We start from the raw sequence: 15708 nt of genomic DNA, 5'->3' as shown, positions 1-15708 counted from the left end.
GTAAATTGTACCCCAACCCCAATACCATTGACCCACCTCCTACACGCCACCATCCCACATCCATCACCAACACACACATGTATATTTATAAGAAATATTGTATTAATGGGAAGATATATATGCTATACTGCGTAGTTTGATGTTATATTTAGTAGTAAGTGGATACCACAACGTGATGTTTGTTGTCTGCTTGTTGTCATTTATCAGGAGTATGAATGGTTTTTACGTTAGAGGCCTGCCCAGAAATACATTGTTTTGGTGGAAACGAATTCATCAATATGTCGATCACCTTACGTAAATGCAAAATAATTCGATTTCAGTGTTGCATATCAATAACTTCTTGTTGACATTCACCCCCACAATGTCGCAATTACACGTCACTGTCAGAACGCCAGACATGTTAATTACATCTTAGTGAGTCCCATTCTGAAGGGAGTCTTCCTACTATGGCGTTCACTGCAAGATCACATTCAACAATATTTCAAACGAGTCAGTGTTAGAAGGCTCGACCTTGGTCTTTAATTGTGAATTATCCCCAGATGAGTATGGGACGACAGATGACGGTAATTTATCAACAAATATCAGTGAATGAGTGAGTGAGTATGGATTTTCGCCGTTTTAGCAATATTCCAGCAATATCACGGCGGGGGACACCACAAATGGACTTCACACATTGTACCCATGTCGGGAATCGAAACCGAGTCTTCGGCGTGAGGAGCGAACGCTTTCACCACAAGGCTACCCCGCCCCTATGTGAATGAGTGATTTGGTAATCAGTGAAATCATTAATTCAAGGGTAACACCCGTTTTTATTAAATTTGTGATAATATCTTCAAGTGACGTTAACATACATGTTGACCATAGGATAAAATGTGAAGTGTGAAGTGAGTGAGTGAGTGAGTGAGTGAGTGAGTGAGTGAGTGAGTGAGTGAGTGAGTGAGTGAGTGAGTGAGTGAGTGAGTGAGTGAGTGATACCATCACTATCTGACAGTGATTCATAAACACATGCTCAAAAGGAACCCCCCATTACATATTCTTGGGGTTGGGGAGACTGAATGAATCACAACCCCCACCCCACCAACAACCCCCAACCACACCAAACAATATCAAATGGTCGGTTCTTTGTGATCTAGTCGGAAAGAGGTTTGTGAGAGGCGTTTGGGCGCGTGAGTCTTACGCATTGTTAGTCATCGTTGCCGGTATGCCATCATGGAGTACCTCCCCCTCAACGAAATTACAGAGGATGATTCTGTTGATGATGTTGACCATGTTGACCATCCATACGCTCACGTTATCGATCGTTTTGAGGAAGTATTTTTGCGCGACATAATTGGTCGTTATATGACTGTGTGTACATGATTACACGTAGCGGCTGAAATGGTTTAGTTTTAAGGCAATGAGAAATGACATTAGCAGTCATAAAAGTGTCTTTTACTTTTATGTGAGTTTAGTTGAGTATGAACCTTCCTTCACAGCGCGAGGGCAAGATATGGTCTCAGTTCATAATTGATAACTTTGTCCGTGAAGAGATTTTTAAGTAAGGGGGTAAGAGACTTTATTACCGGAAACCTTTCGGAAGGTTCAGAACCTGGATTATAGAGTGGTGTAATTCCCAACCATGTTACTATATATACATGCATCGACCAAACTATATTTTGGTCTAATATGAATGATTTCACCTTACATTAAAATACTAGCTTCTAATTGCTTAAGGAGCAGGCAATTATTCTCGATGAAGCCCGCTGATATGTACCCGGCTGAGAAATCAATCGGAACACACCTTAGGTAACTTGCTTTTTTCGCATATGTATCGGATTACCTTAAACCGAACTGAACCGATGTTTATCGCAATGCATTGGGTGAAGGGAAGTAACCCAATTCGTTTGCGTCGCCTGCCAGCTGTCAAAATGGTTGAATGGCGTTTTACTCAGTGAACCGCGTCTGTATGAATGAATGTCGGCGATAAACAACGTAGACAACCGATCCCTCAGGACAGAAGGTGTGATGTACCCTGTGTGTGGGTCATTGTACCCTGTGTGTTGGTCATTGTACCCTATGTGTGGGTCATTGTATCCTGAGTGTTGGTCATTGTACCCTGTGTGTGGGTCATTGTACCCTGTGTGTGGGTCATTGTACCCTGTGTGTGGGTCATTGTACCCTGTGTGTGGGTCATTGTACTCTGTGTGGGGGTCATTGCACTCTGTGTGTGGGTCATTGTACCCTGTGTGTTGGTCATTGTACCCTGTGTGGGTCATTGTACCCTGTGTGTGGATCATTGTACCCTGTGTGTTGGTTATTGTGCCCTGTGTGTGGGTCATTGTACCCTGCGTGTGGGTCATTGTACCCTGTGTGTGGGTCATTGTACCCTGTGTGGGGGTAATTGTACCCTGTGTGTGGGTCATTGTACCCTGTGTGGGGGTCATTGTACCCTGTGTGGGGGTCATTGTACCCTGTGTGGGGGTCATTGTACCCTGTGTGGGGGTCACTGTACCCTGTGTGTGGGTCATTGTACCCTGCGTGTGGGTCATTGTACCCTGTGTGTGGGTCATTGTACCCTGTGTGTGGGTCATTGTACCCTGTGTGTGGGTCATTGTACCCTGCGTGTGGGTCATTGTACCCTGTGTGGGGGTAATTGTACCCTGTGTGTGGGTCATTGTACCCTGTGTGTGGGTCATTGTACCCTGTGTGGGGGTCATTGTACCCTGTGTGGGGGTCATTGTACCCTGTGTGGGGGTCACTGTACCCTGTGTGTTGGTCATTTTACCCTGTGTGGGGGTCATTGTACCCTGTGCGTGGGTCATTGTACCCTAATGGCTAGGGGTCTATAGGCACACACACGGAGTACATCACACCATGTACCCCTTGAGATCGGGTGACAGCTAACAATAACACTTAGTATAGATATGTCATCACTCTAAAAACATCAATTTTATACAGATCTTGCGTTCTTGAGCAAGTGATACAGTAACACCATGTTTGTCAAAAAAACAGTTTTCGGGACGACTACGGTTTGGGACATCAACTTGAATAAATACCAGTGTTCATTGCTCACATCCCCCGTTTCATTGGTTGTTTGTTTGTTGTTTAACAGAGCAATCAGCAATATTCCAGCAAATACTGCTCGAGTGTGGACCAGACAAACCAGTGATTATCATAATGAGCACCGATCTACGCAACTGGTATACGATGACATGCATCAACCTGGTCAGCGAGCCTGACCACCCGATCCCGTTAGTCGCCTCTTACAACGAGAATAGTCGCCATTTACGGTAAGAATGGGTCGCTGAAGACATATTCTAACCCAATTCCAAACGCTCACAATATTCGGAATTTTTGACTGAATCTTCATCAAGAACAAGAGAGGAGCAATGAAGACCTGACAATCGTCACGAAATGTATTTGAGTGGAGAGATGTAAATATGTGTACATTTCTGATAGTGGTGACACACAACGAGCCTTACCATACAAACAAGCAGGATCAGTGCCGTCACGGACGCTGTTGTCATCGTTGATGTCTTCAGTGACGTCGCAATGAAGCTGTCAAGGTCGACATTGAGTGTCGGGTACTGCGACGTCCTTACTAGGATACAGCGGCGAAACCTCTACGACGGCACCTGAAATAAATGCATTTAAGTTATTAACGAACTCTAATGTCACTTTCGAATTCAATCACGTCAACAAACAATCGGTGACGTCGATGTCATATGTTTCCGTGATCAACAAACGCTAGGAGAACATGGAGACAAATTCCTGATAAAGATAGTTGGTTGGTTGGTTGGTTGGTTGTTTAACGCCGCACTCAGCAATATTCCAGCTATATGACGGCGGTCTGTAAATAATCGAGTCTGGACCAGACAATCCAGTGATTGATATCATGAGCATCGATCCACGCAATTGGGATCAATGACATGCATCAACCAAGTCAGCGAGTCTGACCACCCGATCCCGTTAGTCGCCTTTTACGACAAGCATAGTCACATTTTACGGCAAGTATGGGTTGCTGAAGACCTATTCTACCCCGGAATCTTCACGGGTCGATAAAGATAGTAATCACAGAATATTTCTGAACGTAGAGTATTGTTTATTCTAGCTGCGAGTACCATATTCTCTCATCCCTGCACCGCTTAATATACGTTTTTCTGTATTTATCACTATTGGAGGTTACTGGGGCTATGGGGTTAGCCTAGTGGTTAAAGCGTTCGCTCGTCACGCCGAAGATCCGGGTTTGATTTCCCACATGGGTACAATGTGTGAAGCCCATTTCTGGTGTCCCCCACCGTAATATTGTTGGGATAATCTGAATAAGCGGCGTAAAACACTACTCACTCACTCACTGGAGGTTACTGTTAGAAAAGTCTACCAATGGGCGGTGTACGATTTACAGCACACTTCTATATCACCGACTGGTTACACATCATAAACTAATTGTAACATCTATTTACCGATCTCATCCTTAATTACCTACGTCCAGATACGTATACAGTAAACTACGTTTATAAGGAACACGCTTATAACGAACTGACGGATATAGCGAACTTACTTTTTTGTCCCGACTATTTGCTGTTGTTATGCTTTATATATGCTTATAACGAACTACGGTTAAAACGAACAAATTAGTGGTCCCTTTGAGTTCGTTATAACCGTAGTTTACTGTATTATATTTCATCGAAAATGAACTTCGAATGAGGATTTCGGACAGAAACTAAAAACCGGTACTGGTTTTGGAAAAAAAGTTTGCAGATCTCACGAAGACACCGCCGTTTATTGTTATCGATGTGAAAACCTTATTCAACGTTCTCAATGAATAGTATCTTCTTCATTCTCAAATCCATGATTATTTATGACAATTGTTAGTTGGGTAAAGAAATTAATCTATCTCATCTATATAAGGTCTCGATGTAGTTTTAAGTTTGTGTCTACTCGCATGTAAGTGAGCATGGATTCCAGCAATATCACGGCGGGCGACACCAGAAATGGGCTTCACACATTGTACCCATGTCGGGATTCGAACCCGGGACTTCCGTGTGAAGAGTGAACGTTTTAACCACTAGGCTACCCCACCGCCCTTGCAAATATCCCAGTCAAATGAAGTCGTATACTGTCTCCCGCATGTTTCCAGTTAGTATGCGATGAGCTCCTTAGTGTAATGAAGTGAGTGAGTGAGTGAGTTGGGTTTAACGCCGCTTTTAACAGTATTCCAATTATATCACGGCGTGTCAGCTTAATATGGGAGGAAAGCCCGAAGTGATGCAGGTCTCAGACGTTTATCACTTCGGTGAAACCCACGAGCACGGGTATGGTGCTGACAAACCTAGAAACATAATCGGGGCGAACCGGGATTCGAACCCACAATCATAGGTTTCTGGCGTGTCCACGGGACGCAACTCTGCACAGCGAATCACGGCGCCTTAGACGACTGGGCCACACGTGCGCCCTAGTGTAATGAAGAAGACTGTTTATGTTGACTCGCCTCATAATATGTTTCGAGATAATACAACGAGCGACGAGAGATTACTGATTATGAAGTAATGGCGTAAATCCCGAGCCATGGCAAGAGCCTTTCAACATTATTTCCTGAGGGACTGATTATCCGTAATTCCGAGTTACGAGTGGGTTACTTTCAATATTAGCCAAGTCTTCTTTCTAAAAGAGTTTAACAATTATGTGTTTTCTGTTCTCAAGTGGAGATATCATGACAGTCTGTTGTTGGAACGACGTCACATAAATCCCTTCTATGACGTCATGATAATAAATACCGCCATATACAATAAATGACGTCATATTTATTTTTTCGACCAATCGTTCTTAGGACATCATTTTGGGTCTCATCGCCAACAATGAAATTTGAACAATCGAACAATTGGTGGGAAATAGTCAATAAACGTGAAACAATAATTATAATTGCAGATGAGAAGGAGATTTTCACATGTATCCATTCACCTGTGGGTCAGATTTTGATGTGTCAACCCCATGTGTGGTTTCATTGTCGCGATGTGGCTGAGCTATATGAAAGCGGCGTCAGACGTGTCTCATATACTTTTGAGCTTTCAAAACTCATATAACGATCACGTTTGGACGTTGGGCGACATATCACGTGAGGAGAGAGTGGCCAAGTCTAATGATCAAAGCATACTTTAGTTACGGCAAACAGCTTGGTTCCACAGGCCATTAAAACAAAAAATGTTCTCGACAAAGCAATGATAACAATAGCTTCGACCTCAACGTATTGAATCAGGAAACACAAGTATACTGATACCGATATCTAATACTCCCTAGGGAGTTGAGAACATACTTTGATTGTCAACTGATCAGTTGGTTGAGTTGTAATATTATCAGCTTTTACGCCGCTTTTACGCCGCTTTTACGCCGCTTCTAAGCAATATTCCAGCATTATCGAGGCCGAAACACTAGAAACGGGCTTCGCACACTGACCCACATGAGGAATCGAACCCGGGTCTTCGGCGTGACGAGTGAATGCTGAACCACTAGGCTCACCCAGGGCGCCCTTTATTGTTTTGAACATTCTATGATGCAGTGTTCATTTTTATTAGAAGTAGATTTTGCTAACTCAAATCTGTAACCACTAACGTTACCTATTCTGAATGTCATCGATCCCAATTGCGTGGATCGATGCTCATGATGTCAATCACTGGATTGTCTTGTCCAGACTCGATTATTTACGGACCGCCGTCATATAGCTGTAATATTGCTGAGTGTGGCGTAAAACAACAAACCAAACCAAAAAATAACCTATTCTGAAATTATTTGTTTATGTTTATTTGATAGACAAGATGTGGCACAATCTAGCGACAGTATTACACACATGCTCCCACTGTTTCCGCTCACGCATAAGTGGAATATCCGTCAACAACATGATGGCAGTCTGTGCAACGTCACTGTGGTCAACGATGTTGTGTTGAACCTTTCAGACGTTACTTAGGAAGACGTTTCTTAGTACAAACGTAAGTCCCACAATCCCCAATTACGTTTTTCAGAAGCCGTGAGGTTTAGCAGTTCATCTCTATTAAAAAGCAATCTACATGAATTGCTGAGAAATAAGTGCCATACAGATTATATTTCAAAGCCGACCGGGGAGTGATATACCGTCAATTGTGTTTGATGGTTAACGAAGGTATTAAATGCCAGACACAAAGAGATTCAACCTTCATAAAACAAAGCAGTGTTATCGATGTCCTGACTGAAGTACGTTGTCCACCAGACTTATAGTATGTAATTTCCACTCCCATATGAGCCGTTAAATACCTGCAAAGGTCTAGCAATGAATAGCATGGTTAGAAATGAATTATATCAATCTGTAAGGGCTGCTATATAATATATGAGATGTACTATGACACCTCTACGACGACTATTATTTGGATAAACGGAGAAAAAGAAAGAGTACCGAGTTTTATGTAACTGAAAATTGAATGAGCTGTTGGTAAATTTTATTATGTCCATTTAACCAGCACCTATTCCTGCAACAGTTTGTAGAAAAATTGGCTGGGTAATTTTGTGTTAAAGTAAATTGGTTCATTGAAGACTAAGATGTCTCGGTTGAGGTATTATGCGATTTTTTTTAATGTTAAAAACTTTTAAATAGAATTATGTTTTAAAAAATAAAAATATAATCATGTAGCAGTACCGTTTGAATGCTGACAGCGCCAGAACAGTTCATTTCTTGGATGATAATATCGCTAACTTAATTGTTAGATACTTTCAACTACAGACCAAACATATGATAAAATCAACTGAGGAATATTGTTGCCCGTGTGTTTATAGCGTCAGGGCTTTGCATTTCAGGTCTGATATGATAATTATCAGCATTATGGCATATTCGCTTATATCGAACTATGGAAACAGAGGATAATTCTCGGGACGGGGGAAAAAAGATAGTTTCACTGGTTGCTATGCCACTCGTGGAAATAGCTCCTTTCCTCCGTCACTCGATGAGAGAAACATGATATTTCATTCAACACATGAACTATCCTATTTACATATACTGTGTAGTTGTCTACCGGAAATTGAAATTATTTCATTACAAATGTAAAATCTTGAAACGTAAATTCTCCCTACCTAACATACAGGTACGGTTTACAAATCCTTGGATTTGCGACTTGAAATGTAGTTTCGTGTTTTCAAAATCTTTTAAAATATAAACAAAAGTATCCAAACATATTTAGGGTCACGAACATTCTTTATCATACATTTAGATAATATTTATGGTTATATTCAAAGTCCACTTTAACAAAAAGATATTCTTGAAAACCAGGAGACCGATGTCGGAAGCGAAATTACAACGCTTTTCCAGATTCAAGTAACAAAATTGGCGCTTTGCGAAACGAACAGCTGTCTCGAATGATGAATTAAATGAGAAATTTACAGTTCATAACGAAACATTTTCGAGAGATTAACAAAGGGAAAGAAGTGACATTATCTCCATAAATGACAATATGAAACTAACGTAAAAATGACGTCAACAGTTTGTGTTCGGGCTTGACACTTACGATAAAGGGAGACAATTTAAGGGGAGGTAAGTCTTGTATGACAATGGTTACGTCAAAGTGTTATTTTCACTGCAGTGAAATAGTAGTGATAGTATTATAATAAAGCTCGATGTTATTTTACGGTCAGCCAATTTTCAGGTTTCATTGCATTTAATTTATTTTCATCAATGTTGGTGTTGTTTATTGACGATACTAGTAATAATCATAATTACTGTAATAATAATATGATGGTTATGATGACGACAGCAACTATGATGATGATACAATCAAAATCATATGATGATTTTAACTTTTGTTTGGAAGACGGCGTTAAGTGAAAGGCTTCAGCAGAGATCTTTCATGATCATATGCCGTCTGCCAAAGGCATTGTTTGTTGGTTATTCAAAGCTGTACGCAACGATATTTCAGCTATATAACAGCGCCCTATAACTAAACGAGTTCGGACAAGATGCTCCAGTGATCAATATCATGAGCAACGATCCGCGCCGTCGGGTTATGATGACCCGCGATCACAGTCACAGAGCCAGGCCACCATATTCATTTGGTCGCCTCTTACGATGTACATGTTGCGGAGAACCGTTCTCAAACCTGAACCCCACGTGTTCCTCATCACGACATCCATCTCTTCGTGAAACCCGAAAGTAACGTTGTTATAATTATATGGTCTAAAACACGAGCGACATGAAGACTATGTATCATATCATATCATATCATATCATATCATATCATATCATATCATATCATATCATATCATATCTCATTCTTGAAAATCACATTCGTGAAACCGGTTGAGTAAATTATACACCTCATCTTTGGACTTTCGTCGGATATATATATGAATGTGAACTTAATTTAGTCAAAAAAGTCAGTCTTGATTATCTGCAGACTCAATAATTGGGCGTAAAAGGCAACTTAGTGATGAAACAAATTGTATGCCAGGTGGGAGAGTGGTGGGTGTTACCGCCAGAGCAGAACCTGGTGTCATCATTGATTTTCAGTGATCCATTCACATAATTTTATAATTATTTTACACTCTGTGGAAACTGATTTATCACATATCATCTTCCCGAGGCAAGGAAGTTAACTGACTATAAAAGTCCACTTTCAGTTGAAAGTGGACTTTTATAGTCAGTTAACTCTTTTGCCTCGGGAAGATGATCACATATTCGAGAATTAATACCTTTAGGTTTTGTATATATATTTTACTAAATATCCGTTAAAACGTGATGGTTGTCAAATTTGTATAAATTTTGTATAATGTCAAAAAAGATTACGAGCTATTGTTGAAAAGGAGAGCTGACTTTCATTATCACCGATATTTGATCTACATGCATAGGTTTGGTTTTGTAAGCGATGTGAAGGGACGGTAAAGGGACTGTAAATGGACTGTAAAGGGAATGACACTTTTTTGTCTTATCTTTGGATACAACATTCTTATACCATATATGATAGCTGGCTATCAGAAAATATTTGACCATGTAATGTCAACAACTCATGATGGGATTTTTGGTACCTTTACTGCTTCAAGATATACCTTTTTTCAGGATATCTACACAGTCTTTCTGTAAGGAACATCAACAAAGTCTTTCTGTGCAGAACATCAACAATGTCTTTCTCTACATAACATCAAGAAAGACTTTCTGTACAAAGCATCAACACAGTATTCTGTACAGTACATCCACACATTTCTCTCAAGCGTCCTTCTTCCTACCATACGTCCGTTTTGTTATCTATCAAATCATCACCATGATCATTATCATCATCATCACCATTACCATCATCGTCATCATCATAACTAATATCATCATTACCGCCATGTGTCACGGCCTTCGATTCATCATCTACACACGTGCATTACTAACGCCAGTTAAACGCACCCCCACTTATGTACCATCATCTTTAATGCATTCACACTGATCAAAGACAGACCGGTAATCCACATCAACGAAAAGAATTACCAGTCGCCAGCTGCATGGATATAGTCTTAAAGCTGCGAAGGCATACGCTGTAAGAGGTTCCATTTTCCCTGCATGCAATTTCATCAAGAATCGTTTGGAAAGGTCATGGCTGTGACTTTGTAACGTGTCAAGCTAAATAGATTCCTGTGAATGAAACAGCTTGCCCCGTATTGAACAGAATGGCAAACAGCACCACGGCCACCATATCTACATAACCCTATATTAGAGGTCAGCCAAGCCTGTGATTACAACCCTACAACGCAGGAAAGCAATAGCCTCTGAGCAGCACGGCTCTATATCCTGTTCTGTCACATCAACGTGAAACGGATATAATCACGGAGGTCATTTGCGACAAATTCTCCAACAAAGGAGAGAGCACATCGATCAGATTACAGTCATAAAGTGAGTTCACTTATTAAATGTGCTGCATACACTAACCAGATATACACAGTGAGACGAACACAACTACTGGAATTGCCCAGGGATGTGGGCCGTGGTAGTAGCTGGAGCGGTTTATGGGCAATGACTGAAGTGGATTGCTAAAGGTTTCTGGATTGACAGACAACATGGTTTATAGGGCAATCGGGGTCGTGCATTTTTGTCGCCAATACTTAAAATAATCGAAGAGGCTGAGATTTATATTCATGTGTTACTCAGAAGTCACGGAGTACAACTTGGTCAGTCAACAGGGGTCACTTCGTCTGGTTTATTTTAACGTTTATATATAACTGTAGAGCTCCGGCTGTAATTAACTAACACGTCGGAAGAGTCCAAAGCTTTATAAGAATGTACTGGATGTGAAACTTATTCAAACAAAATTCATTTCCATAATCATAAGAAAACTCCATTAATAGCAGAGATCGTTTTATGATTCCGACTATAATAGTAAGCGTGTATTTTTTGGTTCACTACGAAATAGTGATGATACCAGGTTTTCGCGAAAACGTGAGCGTATCCTGCCTCACCTGTGGCACCTGTCACAAATACATGCAAAGGCAAATCAATTGTTCACCTGAAAAATATGGGAGCATATGAAAATGCCAACTTTGGAATCAGCCTCCACATGTCTACCATATTAAATCAGTCATATTTTATAGTCAAGTACACTTTGATTTGGCACAAGTTTTCAATTTTAGTGCTCATTACACATTTCATGAAAGACTTGAACAATATAAGAAACCTGGTAAAAAGGGAATGCTTTCTTGCATATTGCATGATATATGTGCAAATATCACTGTAGTGGTATGCATATTTAAGTTAAAGCCGTTTTGTTTGATTTGAAAACTGTTTGAACTAATTACAAGAAGTACTATAAGTAAATAGTTACCAATAACTAATTAAATTCCCATCGGCAAGAAATAGAATCTATTATACATACTCTGAAAGCAGCGCTGTATGGCATTAGCGCTCATTAAAAACTTTCCAGTGAACGCTTATGGCTTACTGTATCAATTGGCAAGAATATATAGATAAATATTGATCAATCTGGATTGGTTCTGTTTATTTGTTTGTGTAACGCCACACTCACAGCATTCTAACATTCTAGCTGTATGACATTGGTCTGTAGGTTACTGATATGTATATATATTGTGAGCAGCGATCGACTCATCTGGAGGTAAGATGGACCTTTTCGAAACCGAAATCACCAGGAGTCAGTTTGTGTGGCCGTGTTTGTCTGCATGGTGTGTGTCGGAATAAACTACAACATTACTGCGATATTATGCTTTCTACATAACGTAATTTTACGTGCGTGCGTGCGTGCGTGTGTGCGTGCGTGCGTGCGTGCGTGACTAATGCCTGTTTTATAGTGCTGGAACACCGAGGTACCATCCCGCAGTTTATCATGGAAACACCGACCGGCACAGTATACCGATATCGAACTGTCCTTGTCTGACCCTCATAATGCCGAACACCAGGCAGGAGAACAAGTACCAACTTTTAACGTATTTTGGTATGACGCGGTAGGGGATACTCGAGCCACCAACCATCTGCTCTCCGGGCCGATGCTCAAACCACTACACCACGGAAGTCCTCATATCAATAAGGGATGATTAACTACATTCAGATCCTTGTAATACAATAGGCTGGTGTTAATATTTTCGTGTAACATGTCAGCAATGAAGTATGAATAATACCATGTATTTTAAGAATGTTTAAATTAGCCTCGTTAGGGATAACTACACGTGCTCGAGTTGTTCTTCATTAAGGTTAACGTGAACTGTCATCATGAAACATAAATAACCATGGGCACAAGAACAACCATCAGTCTGTTAACAGAGCGAAATTTCTTGAATTTAAGAACAATCAGGATAGGTTTGAATAAACGTATTGCTTAACTAATAGCAAAAAATAATACGAATGTATTTTTTTATTATTTTGTTTACATACGGCACATCATTTTGGATTGAGACCATATATCTTTTTAGTTACAGCTGCAATACCAGATATTTTTATAATTAAAACTGAGCCCAAACCATTTTTTTTATGAAAAACACATTGCAACAAGTAGTTTTGTGGCAAACAATTTCTTTTTTCCACTTAAATATGAAGTATATTTGTTTTCAAGAATTTTCGGGGACAACATATTTGTTTCGATAAAATCTCATTTTCTAGAAAATTGTAACAATAGCAGTATTCCTACAAAATATTGTTGGACTACTTCAGTAGGCAAGATGAAGTCAACATGACAATAATCCTATATATAACATGACATTAGGAATGGGATTAGGAACAGTCAACAGAAATGTAACACAACACATTGATTACCTTGTTTACACACAAATATCCAATGACTCGTAAGCGTGTCTGTTTACATTCGTTTAGCATTTCGTTATCTGTTTCCCGCACCTTTCCATCTTTACGCTTCTCTCCCACACGAAGAAGGAATCCATCTTGAAAGTGTATTGCCTGTTGCGGAAACAATTCATTTCTGCTTGTTGCACACACAAAGTGGCTCAATTCTGGAGATAGTACTATCATTCTAGCCGCACGGGAGAGTGTGTCAGGCATTTTACGGTTGTGCTGCCTTAAAGACCGAGCAATACTGGATATGTTTTTATACCTAAAAATAGTTGTTCGTGAAAATACTGGAGGGTTTTCCTCTGGTGTTACCAGTCGACGTTATAGTCTCCACTCAAATGCAATTAAAATACTTCATGGGTCAAAAATTAATTATTTGACCTTGATCAACGACAGAACAGATATATTATGTTAAACAAACTTCCCATCTGCATGAACAGTGGAAAAGAAGACTGATGAAAAAGGGACTCATTCATATGCATGTAAAAAAAGAATAGAAAAAATGGTACAGACGTAGATGTAAATACCAACAGAATGGTTGCCATGACACTCAATAAAAGCGACAAAACGCTTTGCATAACCATATGAAATATACGCTAAAAGCAGATTGAGTTTATTTTACGATTCCGGCTATATCATAATCATGTGTTTATGAATCAGTACCAAATAATGATGATATGTGTTCGCGAAAAGGTTACGTTTTCCTCTTCATCTTCAGCACGTGCGAGAAGGCACCCCTAATGCTTTTGTTCATGACCAAGACTTTCCATAATTGGATGTTTGACATTGCGTCAGCTCTAAATCAATACTGTTCATATCTGTTCATATTGCACTTTGTATCGGTGCAAAACGAAAGGCACAATGTGGTATAAAGGTATTATATGGCCATGGATAAAGTTATTTTCTGTGACAGAGTAAAGTCTATTTGAACAGTATCTCAGTAATATCATGGCGTGTTAGCGTGATGTGGGAGGAAAACCCGAAGTGATGCAGATCTAAGACGTTTACCACTTTGGTGAACCTACGAGTAGGGTACGGTGCTAACAACACTGGGAACAAAATCAGAGGGAATTTGGGATTCGAAGTCTTTCTACGTTGGGAGTGCCTCTGATAACAAGAACATGACGGATAACAGCCACTTCCTAACGAATTAAATGTACATCCATGGCCAAACCGTGTCAAAGTCAACGGATCTGTGATAGTCGATATATGAATTTACATTTGTTTACATTTGCAAGTTGTGTCAGGGCAACCTTGTAATCACCAAAAGCGAGGCCTATCCCAATTTAATAAACAGGCCACTAAAAGCGACCAAAAACATAATTTTCTATGATGATAAGAAATCGCAGTAGTGTTCCTTGTACGATTCCAGCTTTTTAATAAGCATGTGTTTATGAATCACTACCAAATAGTGATGACACCATGTTAGCGGAAGGTGAGCCTATCCTGTCTCACCGTTAACACCCGTCACAAACACATGCAAGGGCAAGTCTTTAGTTCACCTGCAACAAAATGGGAATGTACGGTTCAAGTCAAAATAGGGAATTGCATCGGCCATGGAGGTGGGAGTGGCATCTGAAACCTGGTTTATCCGAAAGATTTACTGTATTCAGTATGAACATATGTCCGGATGAACAACTCATGACCACATATATTAGGCATACACAGTTAACTCCTATATATTCCGTTCGTTATGCATGGTTTCTGGATAAAATAGGGTTCCTTGTTCACGACGTGTCCTACAGTCGGAAAATAATGAGACTTGCAAGAACAACCATTGTTGTCTTCAACGTATGTGCGAGCGTGATGCTATATCTGTAAATAATTTATAAATAATGTTGAAGGTGTATGATTTCATTCACGAACTGAGATTTATGTTTATTATCAGCTTGAGAGAATAATTCGAATCGGAATCTCACAAAAAAAATCCTTAAACGACTGAGTATCGAAGTTTCACGTCTCCCTCCGGTGATGGATGCCATATACCCTATGATTATTCCTCCGATCCTGTCGCACACGACAGAAGTGGTTGATGGTCACCGCTGACTGGAGTGAAAAACTCATTGCAATGTGCAAAATACTTTGGCAAGTCGATAGCTCAATTACAGTGAAAGGGTTTACATGTAACTTTCTGTTGTGATATAAGACGTCCACTCAAGTTCAAAGTTCCATGATTAATAGGTTTAAAGATTATTTTGATGGGTTTCATTGTTGTATCCTTCCTGTGACTTCTTCCTTGATATCCAGGTTCGCCCCTCCCTTCGCCTATCCTCCATCGTCGTCAGAGGACGCCAGTATTTATACTCCACGCGTGGCCCTGAGCCTATTAAGATAAGACAGCTCGGTCCAACACTGACGTCCAATTACCCTCCGTCCAAGTTGACATTCATGACTTCTCTCAATTCCCGCATCACACCAGTAAAATTGCGATGAAATGCACTGCGAAT

General features: G+C 40.2%; 1 protein-coding gene across 2 annotated transcripts in view; it reads right to left on the bottom strand.

The window, feature by feature from the left end:
- The window catches only part of LOC124114692 (calcitonin gene-related peptide type 1 receptor-like), a 165817-nt gene that overhangs the window by 60857 nt on the left and 89252 nt on the right, over positions 1 to 15708 (bottom strand). For both annotated transcript variants that reach the window (XM_048390947.1, XM_048390953.1), the window contains one exon: positions 3462 to 3614. In XM_048390947.1, coding sequence (XP_048246904.1) covers positions 3462 to 3506 — 45 coding nt within the window. In that variant the 5' untranslated portion in view covers positions 3507 to 3614. The remainder of the gene's footprint in view (positions 1 to 3461; positions 3615 to 15708) is intronic.

The sequence above is a fragment of the Haliotis rufescens genome, unplaced genomic scaffold (assembly GCF_023055435.1).
Source record: "Haliotis rufescens isolate VD_foot unplaced genomic scaffold, xgHalRufe1.0.p SCAF_10, whole genome shotgun sequence".
NCBI lineage: Eukaryota > Metazoa > Mollusca > Gastropoda > Lepetellida > Haliotidae > Haliotis > Haliotis rufescens.
The sequence above is the reverse complement of the archived record's forward strand: the minus strand, read 5'-3'. Positions and strand labels throughout refer to the sequence as shown.